Source organism: Martes martes, assembly GCF_963455335.1.
Source record: "Martes martes genome assembly, chromosome: 10".
NCBI lineage: Eukaryota > Metazoa > Chordata > Mammalia > Carnivora > Mustelidae > Martes > Martes martes.
In genome coordinates, this window is record NC_137898.1 from 63,426,009 (window position 1) to 63,453,380 (window position 27,372).

Sequence of the window (27,372 nt, forward strand, 5' to 3'; positions counted from 1 at the left end):
TAACTGCAAAGAGCCATATGGGGTATATATCTATGTAGGGGGCATCTCCCTGACACTGAAGGGCTTCCTTCTCAAGGAGCAGCTTTCAGGCGGAAGTCATTAACAAGGAAACTTCCCAGTTTCAGGCTGGAAAGGCAGCGCATCTCTCCTTTGCTCCCTTCCAGTTCTGGCTCTACCTTTCTGCTCGGGGAAAAGACACTGTGACCAAGAATACCAAGTCCCTCCCACCTTTCTTTTCTTTTATCTTGTTAAATGTTGGCACACTGCATATAAAGAGCAGGTAAAAAATGAGTTATTTATATATCTTATTTAAATTTTGATAGTAACCTTAGCTTGTTCTTGACATAGCTTAATTCTAGATTTCAGAACATTCTGAAGCAGCACTTTGGTTTATTTAGCAACTGCTGAAACCTAGGAATTTGTTTTTGAAAATCAGCCACATCTCACAAAATCTACATACATGAATATAATGTATCATACTTGGGACTCATGGGCTGTAGGCAGGAAGTCTGGGTTCTAGTCTATGTTGGCACCAACAAGCTACTGCTATCTCTGGAGCCATTTCCCTCCTGACCTGATAATGTAAGAGGGAATGTATTTAAAGGGAATGTATTTGGACTTTGAACTTTTTGGTCAAACAAAAATTTATGTGAAGCCCAATATATGAAATAGATCAAAGCATATTTGCTTTGGTAGAAGATGGGACAGAGCCCAGAGCCTCTCAGGCAACTCTCAAGAACATCCCAGGCTCTGCAGAACATTCTGGAAATCTCTGCACCAGATAAGCTCTTCCAGTTCTGACTTCACAGAACCACCTACAAAGTACAGTTAAATTTGGCCTTGTGGAGATGTGTCCAAATCTAACTTCTAATTGTTTTGTTTTGTTTTGTTTTTGGCTTGCACACCAATTGGCCAAGATGTGAACTACACTGAGTCTTGTGTTAATATTAGTATTAGTAAATACTTGGATTTTAATCATGGCCCGTGTTGTGTGCTTCATTCATTCAACTGTGCCAAAAACGGGCTATTAGGGCAAGTGTGATTTCTGCTTTCAAAATGCCAGTGGCTCCAGGGGAACAGGTAAACAGGTTAATGGTAGAAGGAGACTCCCCAGCATGGGAGCGCCCATGGTGAGGGTACTCAATTCTGGAGGATGGGGGAGAGACAGGAGAGGAAAGTATTCATAAAAATAACAGGTGATATTTATTGAACATTCCTGTGTCAGGCAGGGTTCTGATTTTTTGGGTGTTCATTTTAGAGACAAGGACATAGAGGCAAAGGATGGCTAAACAACTTGGCTACAGACAGAAAATGATGGAGGCAAGGTTTTCAATCAGGCTGTATGACTCCAGGGCTCCTACTCTTAATCACTACACTGTACTAACAGTCTGTTAATAGATATGGTAGTGGTTATGTTTGATCTTGAAGAAGTATGTACAATCAGATGACAGGGTAGAAGTCAGCTGAGAGAGAGCGAGTGCACAGAAGGAGAACGAGTGAAAAAAGCAGAGGTACAAAATAGCATGGCACTCTGGCAATTTTCAGTTGTTAGGACAGTTGGAGCCTAAAGTGTGAGGGGGACTGTGGTGAGGGAAGTAGGCCAGAGGGGCTATGCTTCTCTCTCCCTTTGGCAAATGCCCTATTTTTATCTCTGCAATGAGACTCAAGGGAAGTCTCTAGAGTCAAGTGAATTTAAGGGATAGTATATAGCTGGATTAGCATCCCAGGCTGCCATTGGCCTTGGACTCTGAGCTTCTTAGGGGATAATGGGTAAATAAAGTGGGGGAAAGGTCCTGGTGTTGGGTAGATAAATGGCTGAATTTGAACCTGCAGCAGGTATTAGGCAGACTGGGGTCCTGGGTAAAAAGTGTGTATGAAGTCCTCTAATGGAAGGCCAGGCTGCAAAGACCACTTAAGTTTGTTCACATGAGGAAAGTTTAAGAAGTGGCAGCCTTATCAAAACCACAGAGCTTGTTGTTAGAATGAACAAACTGGACAAGATGTCCTTAACTCAGTGCAAGTGTAGATGTGGTTTATAGCCTCTGCTGACAGGCCAAACCAGTTCATTAAATATTCTCCCCAGCTCTCTGAGTACTGTCATTGTATAATTCCAACAACAACAAAAAACCCCAAAACTCCTGGAACAAGGTGTATAGAATGGGGACAGTACATCATCTGCTTGCACACATGCCAACAGCAAAGTGTAGGAGCCGGTAATGATCCCACACCTTTTTGGTTCAGAAATACAAAATGGCATTTTATTTACACTTCCCTTAGCACATGATTCTAATTACGCTTTATAGCCTGACCTGGTCCTCACAGGGTACAAATAATCACGCTGTTGGTAGACTCCTTGCATGCCTTGAGCGAGCACAGCAGTCCGATGATCTCAGACAATTTTATAGGGCAAGGCGAGATTCATTTCAAATGTGTTTCATTGCTTTTGGAGGACAAATGGCTTTCACCATGGTGACAATCAGGTTGCTAGGCTGAGCAAGGCCAAGTTTAGAAGAATGGTCCTCCAAACAGAACAACTGAAATGAATGGTTCATGCCACCAGCAACTTTCTTCAAGTTCTGATTAATTTCCCATGAAATAACTGTTTGGAATACATCCAACCAGTTCCTTTATTCATTGTTTCTTTGTCTTGCCGACAGGAGGGTCAGTCAATACTGAAACATACAGTTTGAACCAAGCATATGTGATGCCCACTGCACAATACACTGAGGTCAGTAACAAAGGGATAAAGGGGTACTTCAGCTTCCAGGAGGTGAAAGGGAATACGAACTCACAGAAGACTTCTAGAGGCCCCAGGCCGAGGAGGTAGAAAGTTTCCATCCAATTAAAAAGAGGCTTTTCTTTTCTGAAGGGAAAAGGAGAGAAAGGCCTGAATTTAAATGCGTCACTCTGGTGTAGCAAATATTTCTCAGTTAAAGCGTCCCACTTGCACTGTCCTGATGTGCAGAATAGTCAAAGCCAGAATCCAAAGAATGCATTAAATTTCACATTTAGAAAAAATTGATAATGATATTGCACTGCATTATCTCAACAGTCCAAATGCAGCCAATCACCAGCCACCTACACCATCACCTGGCGGAAGCGGTTGAGGGAATCAGCTGTGCACCTGGAAGAGGAAAGGCAGCTGCTGGGATACTGGAGTCAGAATATGGTCAACAGTATAAATGGATGGTTTGTAAAATGTTTTTGTTTTCATACAATCACATACAATTTGCTATTTAACCATTTTTAAGTATATACTTCAGTACCATTAAGTAGATTGACAATGGTGCTACCATAACCACTAGCCACTTTCAAAATATTGTCACCCCAACAGAATCTCTGGAAATATTAATCAATAATCACTGTCCATTCCTCCTCCCCCACCCCTACTCTGTAGCCTCTAATTTACTTTTTGTCTCTGGGAATTTGCCTATTCTAGATAGTTCATACAATCTCTGTCTGCTCCTGTAGATAATGCTGCAATGAACATTGGTATACAAAGATCTGTGTCCCTATTTCCAGTTCTTTTGGGTATGTACCTAAGAGTCCAGTTGCTGGGTCATATGGTTATAACTGGGTTTTAATGTAATTAAGTATATGAGGTTCATGGACACAATCAGATATGAATCATAGGGAAGCTTTAAAAAATTATACAGGGACACCTGGAAGGCTCAGTTGGTTAAGCCTTGGTTTCAGCTCAGGTCATGATCTCAGGGTTGTGAGATTGAGCCCATGTCAGGCTCTGCACTCAGCAGGGAGTCTGCTTGAGATTCTCTCCCTCTTCTTCTGCCCCTCTCCCTGCTCATGAACGCTCTCTTTCAAATAATAAATTATATCTTAAAAAAAATATATACACCGGGTTCACCCATTCCCCCATCCCCCTCCCGAAGGAAGGCACAGATTGCATGGAGCACTTGGTGTCATAAGCAAACAATGAATCATGGAACACTACATCAAAAACTAATGATGTACTATATGGTGACTAACATAACATAATAAAAAAAATTATACAGATAATGTTATATTAAGTTTAAAAGAAAAGAATTCTACCCATAATTCTATAACAAGAATTTTTACATGTATTTTAGCTTTATGCATCTATATTTATGTGGTTTTACTCATAATGCATATTTTACATTCCAATTTTTATTTTTATTTTTTTCAAAGATTTTATTTATTTATTTGACAGAGATCACAAGTAGGCAGAGAGGCAGGCAGAGAGAGGAGGAAGCAGGCACCCTGCTGAGCAGAGAGCCCGATGCGGGGCTTGATCCCAGGACCCTGAGATCATGACCTGAGCCGAAGGCAGAGGTTCAACCCACTGAGCCACCCAGGTGCCCCTACATTCCAATTTTTAGTTTTCCTGTAACGTTTTAATTTCAGCTAGGTAATCCCTCCTCAAATATACCTTAAAATAAAGACATGAACTATGTTGTCATGTCAGAGTGATAGGATTATGGGTAATTTCTCCCTAAAAAAAAAAATTGGCCAATTTTTTGTAATGCTGTTCTATTATTTTTACAACTTAAAAAATATTTTTAAAAGGCTTAGCTGACCATTTAAGAGGAAACATTTCACAAGAGCAAACATAATTTTAAATGTACTTTTTTGGATTACCTGAATAGAGTCTTCAGCGAGGAAATACTATAGATGGTAAATAGTAACATGAGTAAGATTTTAATGGGAAGTTCTGTTAAAAGAATAAAGAAAAAATACAGACGGTAATTCAGTTGAGAAGAAAATGATTCGTGATACATAAGGCAATATAATAAGCACACTGACCACAGCTACATAGTGCTAGCTAAGGTTTTTGAGTTTAATTGTGCATTTTTGTGATATCTAAAGATACTGAGGATTAGGGACAAATTAGAGGTTTTATTTAAGACAATGGATGAGTTCACTCCTTCCAAGAGATTTTAAAGTTGTTTAACTCAGATAGTATTGATCTTCAGGCCCTGATGAAAAGGGCATGGCAATCAAATCTCTAAATCTCTCTCTCTAAAAAAGAAAAAAAAAAAAGCTGTTTACCTGGTGCAGTGAAGAGCAGAGGGAAGAGGGAATAATGTCCTGTTGTGCTCAGAATCAGAAAAATTGAAGCATCTCCTGCTTTTCCCACAGACAGAAGGCTAAAAATAAGAATTCTTACAATAATTCCTTAAAACAACTGAAATTTGGGCACTTACAGATAGCCTGAATAAACTAAGAACAAGTTGCATCTATCATTATTTCTAGAACTGACTTAAGCATAAGATAACACACTGATCTTTGCTATAGGTCCAGTTCAATTGAGAATACTAATGTAGTGGGAATATTTATGAAGAATGTACCACAGTGAACTGGGGCGTATTCATAAAGAGTCTTGCTTCCCTGAGTAATTGCCTTCTCCAGAGAAAGGGATGTTGTGGGATTGGGAGCTGCCTAGTGGTGGTAGCCAGGGAAAGAGGACTTAGCAGTTTCTAACCCTATAGCTCTTCTATGGGGTGGTGCCCTGTGCCTGATGGTGCTTAGTATGAATTCTAACCAAAGACATTAGCAGTTTTGCCCTATTTCTTAATTTGGAAACTCCACATTGGTGAATGAATCCAGACAAGCCATGTACTGATGTGACAAATTTGCTTAAGGTTCCTTCAGAGCTTAAATGATTTCTCATAGGATTTGAGAGAAATCTCAAGAAAAAAAGGCTAATTATATTACCATCTATCTATCAGGTTTTAGTTTCATACAAAATGGACACTATTGCATTGAATTTTTTTTAAAGCATGGTACAGTGAAAAGATCGTAGGAATTGGCATTATAACATCAGGTTTAAGTCCTAACTGTGCTACTTGCTAGCTATGTGGCTTTAGGTAAGTCACTTAAACTCTCTGGGCTCCAGTTTCTGTAGATGTTAAGACAGAATGATATCCACTTACCCTAATTACCTTACAGGTTGTTGTGAGGCTCAAAAGAAAAAAATACAAAAAAGCCCCCACAAAATACCCCCCTTCAAAAAGCACCCCCAAGAAAAGTTCTGCAAAATGCGAAGTGCTATACAAACGTTAGATTTCATTCCATAATAGCCTCGATACTGACTTTGACTAACAACACTTACCAAGAAACTGTGGAACCTTATTTTCACAGATGTGATGACACCAAAGCCCACGCTTTTCTATGCTATGCTGCCGTTCAATATCCAGATCTAACAGCCCAGTATCCGGGTTCTTAATCACTATAGTATCTCTTAACAAAAAAATGCAGAAATGGTACGTGCAATTTCACAGGTCCAGGGATCCCAAGTTAAGCATCCTTGTCCTGTCCTAGTATAAATCTGTTCCCGTACATCTTTGCCTTTGCCTATCCCACAGGACATGTCAAAAAGGGACAGATCAAACAGAAAACAATAGGATCCCTGGGAAATCTGCCAGAAATGCCAGATGACTGAATTATCTGCTTACCTCATTGGGAGAACTGCGAGGAGTATGGCTTTTTCGTGGACGTGCCACCCAAAGAGGAAGGAGCTCAAGGCACAAAGAATTAGACATCGGAGAAAGCCTCTAGGCCCTTGAGGTTTAAACCAAAGACAGAAAACAGAGGGCTAGAAACAACAGGCAAAGATAAAACTTCAATATCATTCAAAATAGGCTTTACAGAAAGTCTTCAGATGAATACAATTTATATCATTTCTGAAAAACTGTAGATCTTAGGCTATTTATTCTCCATTAAACTGGGATAATTCATTACTTTGTGAACACTGCAACAAAAGTTATAAAAAAAGTACTTGAAAAAAACGCTTTTGGAAATACATATTTAAGTCATTAAAGTAATTCTGTTCAGAATTAATAAAATAAAATTAAGTTCTAGGATATCCAGTAAACCCCTTGTTACATCTTCAGAATTAGTTAATTAGTAGCCACTGAACCTATTAGGTCAAACTACAAAAGTTCATAAACATTTTGGGGTTAATAATAAATTAGATTTTGCCACATTAATAAAGACATACCTAGCTCTGTGGGCTAGAGTATAATTTATAACAAAACTATGGGGGCGGCTGGGTGGCTCAGTCGGTTAAGTGTCTGCATTCAGCTCAAGTCATGATCACAGGGTCCTGGGATAAAGCCTTGCACTGAGCTCCTTGCTTGGCAGGAAGCCTACGTCTCCCTCTCCCTCTGCCTGCCACTCCCCATCCTTGTGTGAGTGCTCTCCCTCTCTCTCTCTCTCTGTGTCAAATGGGTACATAAAATCTTAAAAAAAAAAAAAAAACTAAACTAAAAAAAAAAAAAACAAACACAAGAAAACTATGGCCTTCCACATGCAGCTTATGAGGCTGAGGTTTTAAAAAAAGCTTTTACCTTAGAATATAGGAACAAGCAGGCCAGCAAAGCTTAATTACCAACCAGTACTGCCATTTAATTAACTGGGGTCAGGTATCTTGCTGGTTTTGATCATTTAGAAACCAAAATTAAAGCTGAGTGTAATTATAGGTAGGATTGAGTTATTTATATTGAATGCCACCAAAATTATATCATGAAATTGAGAGCATCGTGATCGCTAAGCTATCATGAAAACATCTATGAAGGAAGCTTCTAACAGCATCTGGCTCACGTTAGATTCAATGTCTGATGCTCAAACAGCTATTGTTGATTCTCTTAACTCACGGTTATCATCAAGACAAAAATATCCCTGCAGTCCAGACAACTTCCGATTTTTGACTAGCTGGTCACAATGAAAACATCAGAAACCCAAAACCTCTTTATCCACAGTGCAGTCCTCGCTCCCTTCTCCCTGGGCTTTTCTTTTTTCCTCATCTGAGGGTGGACCGATGACCTGACAGCCATAGTGAGGGATCTTTCTCATGGAGGTTTTACTGGTAATCTTTCCTTAAGGTGTTCTGTTACTCTAAGAATTGTTATGAAATGTCTTAATCTGCAACAGCATCACAGCCACAGTATCTGTCCTACAGCTGGAAAAACTTGGAAGCTGAAATTAACCAGCCACACAAAAGAAAAGCACAGAAAACTCAAGAAATGTGGGTGTACTGTGGGTGAATTCTTACCAGTATGGCCATCAGAGTGCAGACAAGGGTGGCCAAGGGAGTCACTGAAGGAAGGACTGTGTGTTGGAATTGCTGAACCAAACCACTTGTCATTGAGGCCTTAGGAATTTTGTTGGGATCAAGAAGTTTCAATTTCAAACCTACGGAATACACAGATACTTTATTTTTATCGATAGTGTACAATATTTCACCAACCAACTCCTTGAAAAAAAAAAAGCTACTAAATCTTATTGCTACTTCAAGGTCAAGACATTTTAACTCAATTCTGTACTATTCTACCTAAAATGGCTCTGGTTTTGCAATGACACAAGCAAAGCAGCTGTGTGTATTAGAATAGGGAATTTGTGCAGCTTAAAAGGAACTTTGCTGGCAGGCAGCATGACTAGCAATCTACTCTCACCTCTAAAATGAGCAGGCTTTTAAAATGCAGGTCTGACCATGTCGCATGCCAGCTTGGAATCCTTCAAAGTCCATATTCCCAAGCATGGCAGAGAATGCCTTCCACGATCTAGCTCCCTCCTACCTCTCCAGCTTCATCTCTGCTTCATTAAATGTGGCGTGGCCACAACCGACATAGGATTCTCCACACTTGTCCCTTTTGCTCAGAACGGCCTACTCAATTTGCAAAGTTAACTCCTAATTCACTCCCTCATCCGAGAAAGCTTTTAAATAAAAAAGTAGAGCTGATTTTCCTGTGGGCTAGAGATACACATGTGGACCTTCTACACATCTCTAAATGGTGTTGACCCCACTGCACTGTATCTGGTTATGTGCTCATTTCCTCCACTGTACTGGGTTTCATAAAGGCAGAAATGATGATTAATCTATTTCTATCCCCAGCACACAGGGGTTCAAGGAATACTTGTTAAATGAAATAACTCTGAGGATGATGATGCAAACCCCATCCCAAACAAGCTAATAGGACAGACAGTCTGAGCACCTGCATGTCCCTGTCTAATACCACTGAAAATCACTGAAATGTGGAAAGGTGTAGACTACCAAAATATTTTGTATTCATTAATGTCTTTCCTTTTCCCTTCAGTCTGATGATTCTCCTAAAGCTAGTAACTATCTCCCTGCCACTGACTTTCCAGGTTAAGACATCTTTGAGGAAACAGATAAAAAAGATAACATACAGCATAGTTTCCTGACTCAGACAAGGAAAGTGACCCTTGAATCTCATACTGTGCTGGTTGTTTAAGGTTTCTGAAATATAAATGTTAAGAAATTCTTGTAAGGATCCATGTACATCAAGGCTGGATTCACAGTGGGTGAGGGATAATCCCGTATTATGGATTTGGTACAAGTATGTACCAAAAACAGTAATGGCAGTTATCATGTGCAGAGTTTTGCAGCCATTATTTTCAGGCCCCTAAGGCACAGAGAGATGTGTAACTGGTCCACAGTCACACAAGTGATAAGCTGTAGAATTAAACCCAGGTCTGTCTGGCTCCAAAGCCCCCTACTATGAACAATGTAGCATTTCCTTATTATTGTGTGTTTCTTACAACATGGTGCATGCGGACAGTCATTTCTCATTGACTTGAACAATGCCACACAGCCAGTAATTTATGCCAGTGGGCTTCCAAACAACTCATCAGACTAGAGGAGGGGTTGACAAAGTCTAGCCTAAGGGTCAAATCTCCAGCATGTGACTTACTTTTGTACCAGCCCCGAAGCTATGAAGTTTTTATATTTTCCAAGGTTGTAAAACAAACAAACAAAAACACTTTATGTGGTCTGCAAAGCCTGAACTATTTACTATCTGGCCCATTAGAGACAAAGTTTGCTGACCTTTCTCTTGATCGTACCATTTCCCTATATAGCTAGGCTATATTCACAAACTACTGCGGATTATTCCAGAATGAATTATTTTCAGCAGAACCATCTCAAGATTAAATCGTTTGTTTTGTTTTTATCACAATCCAAACTTAAAAGGCTAGCTTAGGTTTCTCATTTCTTCTCATCTCGGCATGGCTATCATTTTCCTTACTGGTTTAATACCCAGAGTCACAACTTATACATTCTTCTTTCCTTCTGCACATGTTAAGTTTAAAAGTGGGATTAACTGCTGAATAACATCTTACTTAAGGCAAAAATCACCTTTAAAAAATGTCTACCTTTAAAAATGTCTTTATTTTTTTCCCAAGGAAAGGATCAACAAGGTCATAGCCACAAACAGCTTTTGTAAGGAGCATAGTCTGTCTACTGCCCTGAAGCCTTATTTCTTAGAGCTGCTCCCCTGTTCATTCTGAAACCTGGAACGCACAGCTACAGAACAAACACTTCAGCCATATTCCAAACACACAGCAGTGTTTTCCATTTCTCAGTGTGACTCGTCCTTTCCAAATTCATTGTCTATGTAACAAGGCTTGCTACTATACCGATGACGGAGAGCACTTTGTCCAAAGCATTGTACAAAGCCCAGAAGTTTGGAGCCCAATACACATGGCAGAGGCCCCTCTTGAAAGGGAAGAGTCGGGACAAGACTTGAGGCAGCTGGTTCTGTAGAAAAAAGATTCAACAGTGACCAATCTTCTCCGACTCAAAAAGAGAACTAGGGAACTATGTGACATGGTGAGTGGAAAGTTAAGTCTGAGTTCCAGTCTTTGTTCCTTCAAGTAGTTATGTGATCCTGAGCAGTTGTCAGAACCTCCTCTTATCTAACCTCATCTGTTGACGGGGGACAAGATATTCTGAATACCAATCCACTGCTGTTATGAGAGAAGCATCATAAGGAAAGAATTTACGAGGTGCAGAAGAGGACAGTGTGCAGCTTATCCAAGTCTACTGACAAGAGGGTGACCCCAAGGAAGATTTTAGAAAGGATATGTTGCTTTTCAGTTTTATCAGGAATTAAAATTAATTAGTGGAATTCAGGGTATGGGAAGAAGGGAGCAATTTTAAAAAATATCTGTTGAACATGTGTAATATTTTAGGCACTTTGAATGTTTGCTGTCAGTGAATGTAAAAACACTATGAGTACTGATTTGGGGGTTACAAATAAATTACAGCAAGTAGGGAAATGAGCAAATCGGAAATCTGAATGATGATTATTGATTCTGAGTGTGTGTGTCTATGTGGAAGACATATACTTCAACATATAAATATACACATGCATATCTGATTATGAACAAAAATGTTGGAAAGAATACCATCCTATCTTTGGGGAATCATAGCAGAGAAGAGTAAGAAAAAAGTAGTTTTGTTTATTTTATACATTCTTGGTTTTATTATTTTTTTCTAAACAACAAAGCAGCAACAACAAAACACATACTACTCTATTAAAAAAAAGAAAAAAAAGACTTACCAAGGCTAGGAAAGGACCCAATGAAAGAGCGGAAACTAGGAAAACAATCAGTCCCAGGGAAGTAAGACGGACAAAGCTGAAACTGTTCCACCGGACAGACCCATCTACAGGAAAGCAACATTACCATTACTAGGAGCACGGACCACCATAACTTAATAATGTGCTAAAACTAGGAGTATCCCCTGATAGTATACCAATCTTTACGATGTGGCAAGAGCACAGAAAAGTCAGAATGGGTAAAGGCTTTGTAGGATCAGTAATTGAGAGGTATCTCTGGCATGCCTGGGTGGCTCAGTTGGTTAAGTGTCTGCCTCCAGCTCAGGTGGTGATTCTGGGTTCCTGGGATCCAGCCTGGCATTGGGCTCCCTGCTCAGTGGGGAGTCTGCCTCTCCCTCTCTCTCTGACACTCTCCCTACTTGTGCTCTCCTGCTCTGTTAAATAAATAAATCTTAAAACAAAACAAAACAACAGTCACAAGGTATCTGTTGTGCCTCATAAAACCCTCTCATGAAGCAAATTACCAAGCCAATAAAAAATAAAATAAAGGTTTTGCTATTATCACTGAAACTTGCCTGGTTTATTTGCAGTGAAACAGTAAGACCGTAGCAGGTATATACCATAAGCTGGTGCTACGTAGAGGTAGATGTGCTTGAAGTGTAGAAGAACAGCAAAGAGAAATGCTCCTTCCATATGCCTTTTCTAGGAGATTTAAAAGGTAAATATCACTTTAAAATTCAGGGTAAACTAAATGTAGTAATATAGTATCCTGGTTGGATCCTGAAACAGAAAAAGAACATTAGTAGAAAAACTGGTGAAATCTGAATGTACCAATGCTGGATTTTTAGCCTTTTATTTTAAAGTTTTAATTTTAATTCTAGTTAACATGCAGTGTTATATTAGTTTCAGGTGTACAATATGGTTAAGTGTCTGCCTTCTGCTCAGGTCATGATCCCAGAGTTCTGTGATCGAGCCCTGCTTCAGGTACCCTTAGCGGGAAGCCTGCTTCTCCCTCTCCCACTCCCCCCTGCTGTGTTCCCTCTCTGCTGTTTCTCTCTCTCTGGCCAATAAATAAAATCTTAAAAAAACCCATAAAACAACAAAAAACCCAACTACCATAAGAGACTCTTAATCATAGGATACAAACTGAGGATGACTGGAGGGGAGGGTGTTGGAGGGATGGGTTAACTGGGTGATGGACATTAAGGAGGGCATGTGATATAATGAGCACTGGGTATCATACAAGACTGATGAACCATAGGCCTGTACCTCTGAAACCAACAATATATTATATGCTAATTGACTGAATTTAAATTTAAAAAATGCTTAAAATTAAAAAAATGTGTAAGTCACAGTAATAAAAGATAAAGAATATTCTCTAAAATATAGAGAATATAGCCAGTGGTGTGGTAATAACGTATGGTGACAGATGGGAGCTGCGGTGGTATTCTTGTGGTAAGAATTCCCTAAGGTACAGAGTTGCTGAATCACTATGCTGTGCACCTGAAACTAATGTAACACTGTCAACTAGTCTCAATAAAAATATGATAATTTAGGGGTGCCTGGGTAGCTCAGTGGGTTAAAGCCTCTGCCTTTGGCTCAGGTCATGATCCCAGGGTCCTGGGATCGAGCCCCGCATCGGGCTCTCTGCTCGGCAGGCCTGCTTCCCTTCCTCTCTCTGCCTGCCTCTCTGCCTACTTGTGATCGCTGTCTGTCAAATAAATAAATAAAATCTTTAATTTAAAGATCCATTAAAAATATAAGATATACCAACAAAAAATACACATTTTAAAATATATATTCTGAACTACCTAATGAACGAAATACTGCGTCTGGGATGTGTTTCAAAATAATCCTGCGTATGTGTATGTGTGCAGATCACCCTACTATTTTCCCTACTTTTGTATATGATTTAAATTTGCTACAATAAAAAGTTTTTAAAATTCAGGCAAATATTCTACATGCAATATAAGGTGAAAACAGGCAAGTGATCCCAGTTAGTTTTTATACTGAGCCAGTTCGTTACTGCAACAACTATTCATCCAATACTAAGCTTGATGCTGAGGTACAGGACACATCATGACAACACATTACAAATTCCCCTTATCTAAAGCCCTGAGAATTCAGTCCCCCCCTTAGAGTTTTACAAAAGATGGACTTGATTTCCAGAGAGAAGCTGGGAAGGAGAGTACGAAAGAAAACATACGATGTTATGTTACCAAAGAAGCATTTCAATCTGCTGTTACAGATCAGGTGATGTATAGAACTGTCAGGCTGAAGATATCAAGTACAGTACTTGACCCTAACAAACTAAAGGTAGTCTGATTTAAAACAAATAAAAAAATCCCAGGTTGACTATAACTAAATAAATCTGCTTTCTACCTACCTCACAGGAATCTGGGGATCAAATGAGATAATGTTGCTGTGGTTCAACAAGGAGACTGCAAAAGGGACCATGGAAGGCCAGGTTCCTTCTCTCACTCTCTCATTGGGTGTGGTCTAGAACAGATGAGTGAGGAATGATAAAGAAAGAGAATGGGGGGCTTTCGGATCTCTCATCACCCATTTTATCAGTTATGTAAGATTCAGAGAAGGTCTAGCTGGTTCTATAGCTAAACTTTATTCGCTCAACAATCACTGAAAGCCAATGATGTTCTACGTACTGTGTAGCTTTTTATGGTTAAAAGAAAAAAACGTATCCAGACATTAATAGTTGACAAAGAACTTTAAAACAGATTATCAAATTTGATCTTTCCAAAGTCCCCATGAGGTAGGAAGCCCCATTTTAAGTAGGCTCTGCATCTAGTGTGGAGCCCAATGTGGGGCTTGAATGCAACCCTGCGATCAAGACCTGAGTTGAGATCAAGAGTTGGATGCTGAACCAACTGAGCCACCTAGGTGCCCCAGTAGGGAGCCCCGTTTTACAAATAACAATATAACAAGGGGGTACATTTCATTTTATGGATGCAAAAACTGAGGCTGAGGGGGTTAAATGACTTGCTTTGGGTTAATGGTTCCCAAACCTGACTGTGAATCAAAATTCCCTATAGAGTCCGAATCCCTGATGGCTAAGGATTCTGATTCACAGTATGGAAGGGTGGACCAGAAATCCGAACTTCTGATTTCTTCCTCTACAAAGGGGAGGGTAATAATTACAATAACTTCACAGAATAGTTGTGAGGTTTACTCAGTAAGATATATATAATGTACCTAACCCAAAGCAGCCAAAGCATTTGTGTGAGCCCTGTGTGAGTCATACAGTTTATTAGGGTCAGTCAGGATTTCAACTCAAGTCTTCTGATTCCAAATCTCATACTTTCTGTTACACGATGCTAGCCTACATCTAATGGTGAAACCCCACCATCAGTGATCATATTGTAAAAACTGAAGATTTCATTCCTAGATAAATAATTCCAACCAAACATAGCATCTCAAGTTTATTTCAGGACTGCCACCCTGTAACAAGTTTTTAGAGTCTACGTGTAAGAGGACGAAAGTTATCAAGAGAGGAGATGGGATTTGCGAAACACTCAATGAAAGTGTCTACAGCTTGGTAATGACAAGTGTCTATAGCGCTTGGCAATTCAAAGCAACTGGTCAAATAAGTCTGTCCATCACCCATTATACTGTTGCCTTTATAAGCTCAAAGTCAGACCTAAGGAGCAAAAATCTCATCAGCCTATTTTGCCTTTACCTGAAATAATCGTGCAACAGAGAGTAGCATTAATCCAAATAAAAAACCATTGTACTGGAAATGAATATCTGAGCTTAGGTTAAGGAAAGATAACCGAGGATACCAAATTCAAATTGAACTGGGTCAGCAGACTGAGTATAAAAATGCAAATGCTTTCCTAATGGGCAAACTAAAAACAAAAATATTCCTCCCAGTTTGGACTTCTCATAAATGTGTTTCTCATGAACAGAGTCAAATCACAGACAAACTCTAATTAACATGTATATAGTGTCAAAGACTATATAGGGCATAAAGAAATTTACATTTAAGAAGAAAACCAGGAAACTTTCCAATGTTTTTTTTTTTTCCTCCTTCTTCTTCTTCTTTTTTTTTTTTAATTAATTAATTAATTTCCAATGTTTTTTCTACCTTAAAGACCCAGCAGCGACGGGGCAAGTTTTTTGGTTTTGTTTTTTAGGATTAGGGATGAGAAAGTAAGGGCCTAAAAGCCACTGAAGGCTGCTAGCATGTGGCAGGCCCTTGGTTAGAGTACCTATACTCAGTCTTACACAGTAAGCCTCCCAATGAGCCCCTGAGGAAGGTAGAGCTCGGAGCCATTAACGCACATATGGCCTAAAGCTACTGTGATGCCTTAGCTAAGAGCTGAGTCCAGGTCAGACTTGAACCAAAGTCTGGGTGTTTTCCTCACATGTGGCTACCTTTATGAAAATTATAAAACATCAGGCTTCTATCATTAAGATTTTAGTTTCATTCAAACCTTCTGGATTTAAGAACTTTGCCTGTTAATATGTGGTAAGCCAAAATGGCAGAAAGGCCTGTCTGTTCCCATATGCAACACTGAGGGAGGCCCTTTCCTAGAGAAGGTATTTAGAATAATGTGTTATAAAACTATTTAAGATAAACATATTAATCTAAAGACAGTCAACAAATCCCAGTATATTGGTTTACTTACTGGTGGTTTAACTGGTTCTTGAACATCATGAACTTTTCAGAGACTAAGTGCTCTAAATATCAGAATCTAGTATAATTGGAGAACCCACAGAAACCATAGTTTGGGGAACCCAACGACCCATCCCACATCCATTTTCAAAAGCAGCTCATATTTCAGAATCATCATTGTAGAAATAATTAATCTTATACTTGGTATGTATCAGAATAAGTAAGGGAATAGCACAGAAAATGTCAAGGATACGGTCCACAATTAGCAACCCGAAGTTCCACAGCAGTAACACTGATAGGATAAACTTTGGCTTCTCTGTAAGTTCTTTACCTGCTTTTTTCCCATCAATGCATTTACAACACCTACATTGAAACAGCAGGAAGGAAGCATAAACACCTTTCATCTTCATTAGAACATCACAATACTATTACAAAATACGCTATGATACACTCAGATACATTTTACTAGCTGTTCCTGATAAACTGTCCATGCTCTTCTTGACTGCTTAAAAAGGTGACAGCAGAAGCAAAGACCTCAGGGCCAGTTCCATGTCTTTCTCAGCTATGCTGACTGGAAACAAAGTCTTCATTTAATAAAAAGAAAAATTAAAAAACAACCACTATAAACCCAAAAGGATTTTGAAAACTGAGAGGGCATACACTACTTCAGTCCTTGAGTAAAAAATTCAGACCATACCTAAGACTAATATAACAACATAACATTGTGTGTCAACTGTACTAAAAAAAATGCAGACCAAGATGATCTAGCACTCTAAATATGTATATTTATATATTTATATAATAAATATTAAATATTTATATATTTATAATATAATATTATATATATAGCAGTCAAATTAAAAATAGAGCCATGAACTTATAGCTCCTGATTGTCCAAATAATTTTAAAAACAATGTATTAAAAATTGTTTTTAAAAAAACTTTAAAAATTTAAAAAAATTTAAAGGACAAGATCTATTATTAAATAACAATAGCAGATGACAAAAAATTTTGATACTGTTTTTACTTTATAAAATTATATTCAGACACAGAAGAGAGGCTGAAATAATAGACACTAAAATGCTAAAAGTGATAGCTGTAAATGGAGAAGTATGGGTCATTTTTATGTTATGTATACGTGTACATTTCTGTTTTTCAAAACTGACACATATATAATCCTGTACAAAGATTTTTTAAAATGTATTTTCATTTGAATATTGGCAAATCCTAAAAACAGAATTCTAAGCCAAAAAAAACCACAAACAGACAATAAAGATGTAATTAAAGGGGGTTAACAAAAGGTGACCTGCTTTTCCTCCATGGAGTCTGTTTCCTCATCAACAGAGATAGCAACCTTATAGGGTAATTAAAAATATTAAGTAAATGACTATCTATACTTGGTGCCTGGTTCTAGGAATTGGTACAAAGATCTCAACAATTTATATCTTACTTAACAGCTCCCTCTACATTGCAGATGGAAACTAATTCTACTCCTCCTCTTTCTGCCTATATATACACTTTCCCTGGAAGCTTGAATTCAAAGGTTTTGAGTTTAAAGGACTACACCACAAATCGAATTCCCTTTCAACTCTTGCTAGGTGATAAACAGACTGAAAGTTAAGGTGTCAAACAGGAAAAACTCCATGATAATGATCAGGGATTAAAACATTCCCAAGGGACTCTTCCAGAATGGGGCAAGGGTTCAGGGCTTCACAAAGAGAAATGATCCATTTGTGACAAGGTTCACTGAAGGGACACAGTTAGTGTGGTCAGCACAATGCATGTGTGTACACGAGTGTGTGTGTGCTACATGTATGTGTGTGTATCCTAAACAATAGGGTAGGTCACAGAAGCCTCTGGGGGCATTTGGAAAGGAAAGGAAAGAAAAGCATACGGAACCATTCTAGGAAGGAGAAATGGTTATGGAACTCTACTTGGGACTACTTTTCACAATGTTCACAATCTCCTGTTCCGCCTCTGCCTTGTAACTCCACCTTATCTCACATTTCCTTCCAGAAGACTCAGCTAGACTGTTTACTGTGATTACTCACTGTATAGTTTAAAACACAGAGTTTGGGACTGTTCAAGCATTCGCTATCATATGAACTTCATTCCCCCCAAATGAGGAACCAGTTAATACTACTTAATACTATATCATGTTCTCAAAACCGTTCACACAAAATGACATTTTCAGACTTACTCGTGGACGGCATACACAAAGAGTACATCTGTAAAGATGACAGAAAATCTCTGGAAAAGCAAGGTCCTTGAGCTGGAGTAATTCAGATTATGGACATTCAGCATCTCTTGATCAAAATACTTGGCAACATGTGACAGGGCATACTCGAACCATGCAAAAAAAGGCGGGTAATCCAAGGTCCACTCTGAAGTTTCCTGTGGTGAAAATTGAAGAGAGAACATATCCTAAAACAACTGAATAAATGAAATGTGTGTAAAGATTGAAAATCTAGTTCTCTAGTCTTTAAGAAAGATATGAAATGAAATTGCATATAAAATATGACCTGCCTGGCTCAGTTGGAAGAGTGTGTGACTCTTGATTATGGGGTTGTGAGTTTGAGCCGCACGTGTGATGTAGAGATTACTATAAAAAAATAAACTTAAAAAAATGACCTAAATTAACAGAATAATTCCTATGTAAGACTGACAGAAACCAAACGTGCTTCCTAAGTTTTTTTTTTTTAAGATTTTATTTATTTATTTGACGGAGAAAGAGAGAAAGAGCACAAGCAGGCACAGTGGCAGGGAGAGGGAGTGGGAGAAGCAAGTTCCCCACTGAGCAAGGAGCCCAATGCAGTACTTGATCCCAGGACCCTGAGATCATGCCCTGAGCAGAAGGCAGCCACTTAACCAACTGAGCCATCCAGGCGTCCCAGCTTCCTAAGTTATTTAATACGGTCTTCAATTTCCTTAAGTAGAATCAACTATACTTGAAAGGAAATTATGAAATTTTAAGAATAAACTTGGTTGTGATATGATGCTCCTCATCTAAATATAAAAAGGGAGCTATGGCATAACAAATGATTCACTAGCTTGGGTTCAAGTTCGGTCTCAGACTTATTTTCCCTATTTGTAAAATAGGGCTAACTGACATAATACATATGAAATACAGTTAAAAAACAAAATACAACACAAATGCTATTTATCTTTTGTTCCAGTAGGTTACAACATACTGAGGTTAAGACAGCAAATGCCATTCTTTGCCATTTCTGTATTCTGAATATTTAGTGAGTGCCTGATATATTAAGTATTAAATAATCATTAGTTAAGTGGATGAGCAGTCACTAATGAGCAGACAAAAATGCACAGCATGTGAAATACAGAGTACAAGAAAATGAAGTATATAATTTCAGATACTATATTTTCTAGATTTCTTTAAGTCTCAGTTTCTTCATCCGAACAACAGGGATGGTAGTATGTACCTCATGGGTTATAGCATTAAGTTTCACATACACATATAAAATACTACTTATATAACACTGAGCCAGATACAAGCTCAGTATCAATAAATATTATTTACTATCATTTTAAAAATTATTACTATCACCATAGGATGTCCCTAAAACTAAACCTGGACCTTGCACCTCCAAGAGCTCAGACCATAATCATCTCCCTACTCTGCACTTGTTGCTCTTTTCAATGGGAAACTCCTCTCCTGGAATTGCACTGAATGTTCACTGGGCACTAATTGGGTACCCACAGAGACTACTGTTTAGAGTTGTTCTGTGGTATAAAATGAGGTGAGAGAGACTCACCTCTGAGTTTTATTTATTTTAGTAGTTTATTTATTTCTTTAAATAAAGCTCTTTGTCTGTGGTAAGGATAAATGACAACTTTAGGTCCATATAAGTAGCCTAACTACTCCCCCTGCAGGTATAAAAATGTAGAAGCTTCAGAAGAGGCAAACCCAGAGGCTCTTGGTCTAGGGCACTCAAGCTACGAACCTACTCATTAAGCTCTCACTCATGAGAAGTTCCTTCCCTAATCCCAAGTTTCTAATGTGGACTGTAAACGAGATGAGCTATTAAACTGTAAATAGAAAAATTAGAAAATTCTATCGTTTAATCTCATTCTTTTTAGTGCCTATTTTTTACAGTGTATTAATAAAGCAGTACTTTTATAACTTATAAATAAACTCACATTGAGTAGTAAAATGCTTTTTTGCTAGGATAAAGATACTTAAGAAACAAGTTTAGAAATTACTGCTCCAGGTAATTCTAAGAAGGTCAACATCAACTTGGACTTTATTAACATCAGCAGTGCCCAGCTATAGTTTCTATGTCAGACAGAGTTCACTCTACATTTAAAGAGCCATTTACTCTATAGGAACTGTAAAAGGTTCGTTCCTAATTTATCTTATTGACACGTTTATTACTTTAAATAAAATGAGGACCAGGAGGTGTTGAAAAAAATTGGGAAGGACACGTGCTGCCTGGGAGATGGTCATTTTTCCAAAACAAAGTGTCCCTGTCCTTTTTTTACTATTCTCAATCCCACACCACTCAGAGGCTCTCTATATACTGTCCCCATTCCCCACACAAAAACTTTCCAAATCTAGCCCCGAAGGTTCTCTTGACCTCAAGGATTTCTATCTGGGGCCATTTTCTTAAATAGCTTTTTGGAATTCAGTGAATCTATTAGCTGTCATATTCTCCTAAGTGAACAGTTCCATCACTTAACTAATATCTGGTGAAGGTGGAACTCAAATCTGTATCTCCTGAATCCAAATCCACGAGTTCAGTAAGCTACTACAACAGAGCTGTAGAGAGCAAGATGGAGTCACTCATGTCAAGCACTGACTCATGTACAGCAGTGTGCTAAGCGGCCAAGGGCATTGCAACTAAGACCAGATAGCACGAAGCCAGCACAGGCTGATGGCAGCCAGAACTGATAACCAGCAGAACCAGAAGACGCCTGCAAAGACCCAAGACTGATAAGACTCGTTTAAAAAGGGAGGGCTTTTGCAGCAAATTGTGACTCTCCAGACATTGAATGCGGTGAAAAAAAGGTCAGTGTCTGATGAGTCTGATGGTTTGCTGCAAAAGTCCTCCCTTTTTAAAGGAGTCTTATCAGTCTTGGGTCTTTGCAGGCGTCTTCTGGTTCTACTGGTTATCAGTTCTGGCTGTCCTCAGCCTGTGTTGGCTCTTCACGATATGGTCTTAGCTGCAACGCCCTTGGCTGCTTACCACACTGCTGTACACGAGGGACTCTATCTTGCTCTCTTCAAGAGCTGTATCTTCAAATATAGAAACATCCAACCTCTTCATATGAAGATTCAAAACAACTGTGTTCATTCCATAAATATTTATTATGCGTCTTTTTGGTGTCTTTCCCAGTCAGTGGACCAATCAATTTAAGCTGAAGCCAGAGCAGAAAGGCAGGTTGGAAGTCACAGTTAAGCAGTCTGCTGCTCACATGTTCACTCTCCTTAGTATAGCAGAGACCCTTCCAGACCTGACCACATGTACCTCTCCAGCCTTATCTCCTACTGTGAGCTTCTTTTCACAGAGAATCAAGCCTTGCCCACAACTGAGTTTTGCTCCTGTTGGCTTTCGTTGTTATTTTTGAGAGCAGGAAGAATAAATAAGCATACCATTACTAGAATATCTTATTTATTTATTTTTTTTGTAAGCTCTATGCGCCCAATGTGAGTGAGGCTTGAACTCACAACCCTGAGATCAAGAGTTGCACACTCTAGTGACTGAGCCAGCCAGGTGCCCCAAGAGTATCTTTTACGTAAGTCTCTTTTACCTAAAATAAACTGATAAAGACGATAGTTCTGGCCTAAATACAGTTTTAGGAGTCCTAAGATAAGACATAGTGGTGAAAGTTATAGAAGTAAAGGAGAGAGAACACCCAGAAAGACTTACAGAATTAAAAGAACAAGGACCACGAAGAGAACCCTAGAGAGTACCAGCTTTTGAAAGGGTGTGCAGGTGAGGAAGAGTTAGCAAAGGAAACAAAGAGGGAATGGTCAGAGAGAAAGGGGAGATAGGGGCTGCCTTCTCATTTATAGTCCAAGGGTCATTATATGAATAGAGCTAATTTTTTTTTTAAGATTTTATTTATTTATTTGACAGAGAGAGAGGGATCACAAGCAGGCAGAGAGGCAGGCAGAGAGAGAGGGGGAAGCAGGTTCCCCGCTGAGCAGAGAGCCCGATTCGGGGCTTGATCCCAGGAACATGAGACCATGACCTGAGCCGAAGGCAGAGGCTTAACCCACTGAGCCACCCAGGTGCCCCAAACAGGGCTAATTATTAACAACACTTAATGTTTACTGAGCTCTTCTGTTCCAAGACTGTGCTAAGTATTATAAGCATTATATTTACTTCACTCTAGTACTTATTATCATTAACAGGCAGGGATGTTGAGGCTTTGAGAGGTCAAGCGGTGTGCCCATGGTCACCCAGCATGGACATTATGTGGCAGAGCTGCAAGTCACACAGAGCAGTCTGGAACCACAGCCCAAGCTCTTGACCACTATGTCACATATAATGTCTTCTTAATTGGTCTGCATACATAAAGACTGAAATACTTCAAATATTTTGCTTTAAAGTAATACTTACAGATCCTTAATATTCCTACCAAATACTTGTAGTGTTATTATGTGAGAAGGAACTTGATCCCTTAGGTCAATTGTTCTTAATCTATTAAGGACTTTTCTGATCTGACCAAAAAACCCCCAAAAAGCAAGAACGAAGTCACAGAAAACTTCAGATTGTCTTAAAAAACATCTCCCTAGGGGCACCTGGGTGGCTCAGCGGGTTAAAGCCGCTGCCTTCGGCTCAGGTCATGATCCCAGCATCCTGGGATCGAGCCCCGCATTGGGCTCTCTGCTCAGCAGGGAGCCTGCTTCCTCCCTTCTCTCTCTGCCTGCCTCCCTGCCTACTTGTGATCTGTCTGTCAAATAAATAAATAAAATCTTTAAAAAACAAACAAACAAACAAAAAAAATCTCCCTACAGAAGAGTGCTGTTTTTGATCAAGACACTTCTGAAGTGAGGTCTGTTTTTCATGAAATATCATATGCAACTTAGTAATTCATACCAGAAATGAAAATACATAGTTTTAAAAATAAATAATAGAAGAGAATGCTTTGTATATTACCAGAAGCCTCCAAATTACATTTGATTATTCCTTTTCTCATAAATCACTAAATACTGGGGACAGACAGGACCTTAGAAATAATTCATTCCAAATCCTTATGTGCCAGATGAGAAACTAAAGCTCAGAGAAATGAAATATATTTTCTATGCTGTGGCACAGACAGGTCCAGAATCCAATTTTCCTTCCTTCTCAATCCCAAATTCTTTCAAAAAGGGTGTGGCAAATATTAAAATTCCCAATTTATAGTCTGGGAAACTCACTTTGAAGTAAAGGGATTCCCTGAGTGCCAGAGGACAGGGCAGAGGAAAAAGCACAATCTTTATGAAGATTAATTAGACCTGTAATCACACACACTTCTTTTTGAAAACTGTTTTAATATCAGTAATACTTATATAATACTACACATCATCATAAAAGATAAGCCACCAAAAAAAAAGTGAAAATTAAAACTTACCTCATAATACCACTGTGATACAGGTAAACTGTGAGTGATAGCAAGCCAGTTTCGGTGTACTTCAAAATCTGTGGAATGGCTACTCAAAACAATCAGATGAGTGAAATGAGATTTTTGTCACATTTATTAATTTCAAGTTTCCTTCTTTTTTTTTTTTTTTTTTTTTTTACAGTAGGCTCCACACCTAGCCAACTTGGGGCTTAAACTCCCAACCCTGAAATCAAGACTCCAGCTGAGATCAAGAGCTAGATGCTCAACTGACTGAGCTACCCAGGTACCCCTCGATTTCACATTTCTAAAATTATGCTTTTATTTTTTTTATTTTTATTTTTTATTTATTTTTTATATTTTTATTTATTTATTTGACAGAGATCACAAGTAGGCAGAGAAGCAGGCAGAGAGAAAGGAGGAAGCAGGCTCTCTGTGGAGCAGAGAGCCCGATGCGGGGCTCGATCCCAGGACCCTGAGATCATGACCCGAGCCGAAGGCAGAGGCTTTAACCCACTGAGCCACCCAGGTGCCCCTAAAATTATGCTTTTAAGTGAACCAATACTCCTATATAGTCATAGCTTATGATCCTATAAAAACACAAACAGGCATTATATAATCCTGAAATAGCTCACTTATCTGAAGGCCAGACTTCCTTCTGCAAAAGCTGGGGATCTATATGTAAGTGAAAAGAAAGGTTCTTGGAGTTATCTAAAGGGCTGACCCATACTTTTTCATAAGGGAGGTCCTCTGGCTATTGTTCAGAGGTGACTTACTTTTGTTCACAAAGGATTCTAACAAAATTCATTGTCTGGAAAATGTTTCACACACCAGCTAGATCCTCAAGGATAAGTGGAGTTCATCAAACAGAGAAGATGGGAAAAGGCCCCTGCCCTGCCTTTCCCATGTCTCCAAATTCCTCACTATATACAAATAGAGTCAAGCATCTCCCTTGCAAGGGAAGAAACATGTTCTCTTCTACCCTTCTAAATTCTGAGGCTGGCCTAAGAATGAAACTGACATAAGACAGAATAACAGGAAGAAAAAAGCCAATTTTAATAACACATATGTATGGAAGCTCCAAAAATAGATATAAGAAAGATAGGAGACTTAGAAGGCAGCCAAATGATTGAGGCTTATACATGACCCTGAGCTGAGGAAAGAGATAGGGGCCCTGAGCCTTCAAATGGGAGGAAGGCAATTCACTGGAAGCCAGAAGAGGATGTTTGGTGCCCTGCCAGCAGATGAGTCCGACAGGTGAAAAAGGGATCTCTGGTAACAGCTCTCTTCCCAATACAGGCCCCTTTTCTAATGTAAATTTTCCTCACAAAAGAGTAACTCCTACTCTGCCACCAGAGCTTCTCCTGTGCCTGCCATTTCTCCAAATAATCAGCCCCAAATAATCCTGAAGCCAGAGACTTATTTTGGGGTGGCATATTCTGTACCCTTTTCCCCTCTTCAGAATAATTTTTTCCCATTTGTCCACTCTGTACTTCCCTTCCGCGTCTCGAATAGCTCCTGATACATGGATGGGCTCAACACATTCTTGCTGAGTTAACTCTCGATGAACACTTCCCAATGTTTTATACAACCTTTCCAGTGACAATTCTCCTGATTTTCCTAACCAACCGCTTCTATGTCTCTTTCATGGCTTTCCACTCTAACATTTATCAAGTAAACGCTCATGTTCCCCTAGGTTCAGTTCTTGATCTCTTCTTATGCAACTTATTCTGTTCTGGACAATCCTATTCACACTTATTGTGTCCATTATCAACTGTATAATGATAACTCCCACATCACAATACAAGCTTGATCTCTTTCCTGAGTTCTAGAGATAGACACCCCCAAATTCCTGCTGACAATGTCACCTTAATTTCCCACGGAATCTTCTAAATCATAATTCAAAATTGATCTCATGACTTAGGAATTCCATGTCTAAGCATACACAGTACTCAACAGAAATGCATTTACCTATGTTTACCAAAAGATATGTACTGGGCTTGTCTTCAGGCCTTCAACTATATGTCAATTCCTCAGAGACTTTCCCTGACACCCAATCTAAAGTGAAGTCCTCCTAGTTTTTAGTCCTCTGATAGAATCCCATTCTTTTCCTTTGTAATGCTTTTAATACAAGTGTAGTTATGTAATTACATATTTGCATTGATTTGTTTCTGGAACTATTATCCTACAAAACCACACCCTTTACAGGGTTAGTGATCATATCCATTTTGCCCTCCCCTGTAGTGCCTAGCCACAGTACCTGGTATGTAAAAAGCAGTTTACAAACACTTTGTTGACTATATTTACATTTATCCTGTAGCTTCCCTCTCACATGCCTGGGTTTTACAATTTGAGAAGCAGAGAATTAACTACAACTACATACATCCTTAATCTTGGACTAACAACCCTGAAGACATATCTCCAGGTTTAAGTAACTAAAGCAAGTCACTAAAACATGTAACTTTAAATGTACAGATTTACAGTTTAAAAAAAATTCCCTTTCACTCTGATTTGAAAGAAATTTCTTATATTGTAGAAAGATTTTTCCGATTTGCTTTTACAATGGAAAGATGTTTCTTATTTACTTAACTCCTTCTTTTTCTAAGTCTCTGTAAGTCATTTTGCTAAACCTATACACACTTCATTGCTTGTGTAATTTCATATACCCATCAGTATGAATGTACACTCTATACATACAGTTCTTCCTTCCATAGCCAACAGGATATCACCAAGAACTTGAACCAAAACTTGAACCAGTAAACCAAACTTGAACCAGTACTTGAACCAGTAAACCAAAACCTAAACTGGTAAGGGGTAGGGAGACCTAGAGGGAAAGGAGAAAAGGAATGAAGGGAAAAAAATCACTGCATAAGAGTTAGGAAGAATGAACAGATGGTGGATGCTAATATTAATAACTATTGAATACCCACAGTATACACATTACTTGGTCGTTGCTTCCTTACTGGTTTCCGTGCTTTGTGAGACTTGCCCCTCCATTTTTCAAATAGTCTAAACTTGTGTGATCTGGCTACTACCCACCTCATCCTGTGCCAGCCTCCTCCTCCCATAACGCTCTTCAGCCACAGTGGCCACTCTCTGTTCCCAGAATGCTCTGAGTTCTTTCCCACGACGGGGCCTTCACACTTACTCTCTCCTATGCCTGGACTGCTTTCTACATTGCTTTCTACATTTCTACATTATTCTCTTTCATCTTTCAAATTTTAACTTAAACACCCACTTCCTGAAAGAGTAAAGCCTTGGCCCGTAGTCACTCTATTTCCTTTACAGATCCTATCACACACTTAAACTATCGTTTTTGTCTATTTGCCCCCACGAATTCTATCGAGGGCAAGAACGGGAAGTGTCTTTCTCACCACTGCACCTCCAAGACTTAGTGCCTAGCCAGCAGGCAACTGATAAATACCGTTAAATGAATGGTGGAGGTGGGTGTTCTGAATCTGCGCGCTAAGGATGAGGGCCCAGGGCTTAGAAACACTTAAGTCAAGACTGCGCCAAGCCTGAAACCAGCCATCCAGGGCTGTGATCAAGTTCTCAGGTCAAGTAACAATCAATCGGCGGCGGGGGAAGCAGAGCAGCGTCCATATGACTTCTAAGTTTCCTTTCCTCCTCCCACCCACGGGCATCCACGCTTCTCATTCCCGCTTTGACCAACCGCGGTGCGCGTCCCTTACTAGGTGGGGATGAGAAGGCATTTGAGGAGAGTCACCCCGAGCGCCAAAGCCGAAAACCAATTTCCACCACCAGTCGCAATTCCGACAGCAGCCATTACTTCAACGCCGCGCGCTTTCAACCAAGGGGATCCGCATCCGGGCTC

General features: G+C 39.3%; 1 protein-coding gene across 5 annotated transcripts; it reads right to left on the bottom strand.

The window, feature by feature from the left end:
- Positions 1 to 2,234: 2,234 nt before the first annotated feature.
- On the bottom strand, positions 2,235 to 27,372 carry ALG8 (ALG8 alpha-1,3-glucosyltransferase). 5 transcript variants are annotated; one of them, XM_080816679.1, is made up of 13 exons: positions 27,230 to 27,372; positions 23,550 to 23,628; positions 18,172 to 18,365; positions 16,226 to 16,335; positions 15,034 to 15,101; positions 11,915 to 12,041; positions 11,343 to 11,446; positions 10,417 to 10,537; positions 8,033 to 8,172; positions 6,435 to 6,574; positions 5,029 to 5,126; positions 4,618 to 4,690; positions 2,235 to 2,863 (listed from the first exon to the last, which is right to left on the bottom strand). In XM_080816679.1, exons 1-13 carry the CDS (start codon positions 27,322 to 27,324, stop codon positions 2,632 to 2,634), a joined length of 1,581 nt encoding a protein of 526 aa, XP_080672805.1. In that variant the 5' UTR covers positions 27,325 to 27,372; the 3' UTR covers positions 2,235 to 2,631. The 5 variants fall into 5 exon arrangements, with proteins under 5 accessions (XP_080672805.1, XP_080672807.1, XP_080672804.1 ...); XM_080816681.1 differs by having other exon boundaries at positions 6,435 to 6,540; positions 8,033 to 8,131; positions 27,230 to 27,354; XM_080816678.1 differs by having other exon boundaries at positions 2,235 to 3,124; positions 27,230 to 27,354.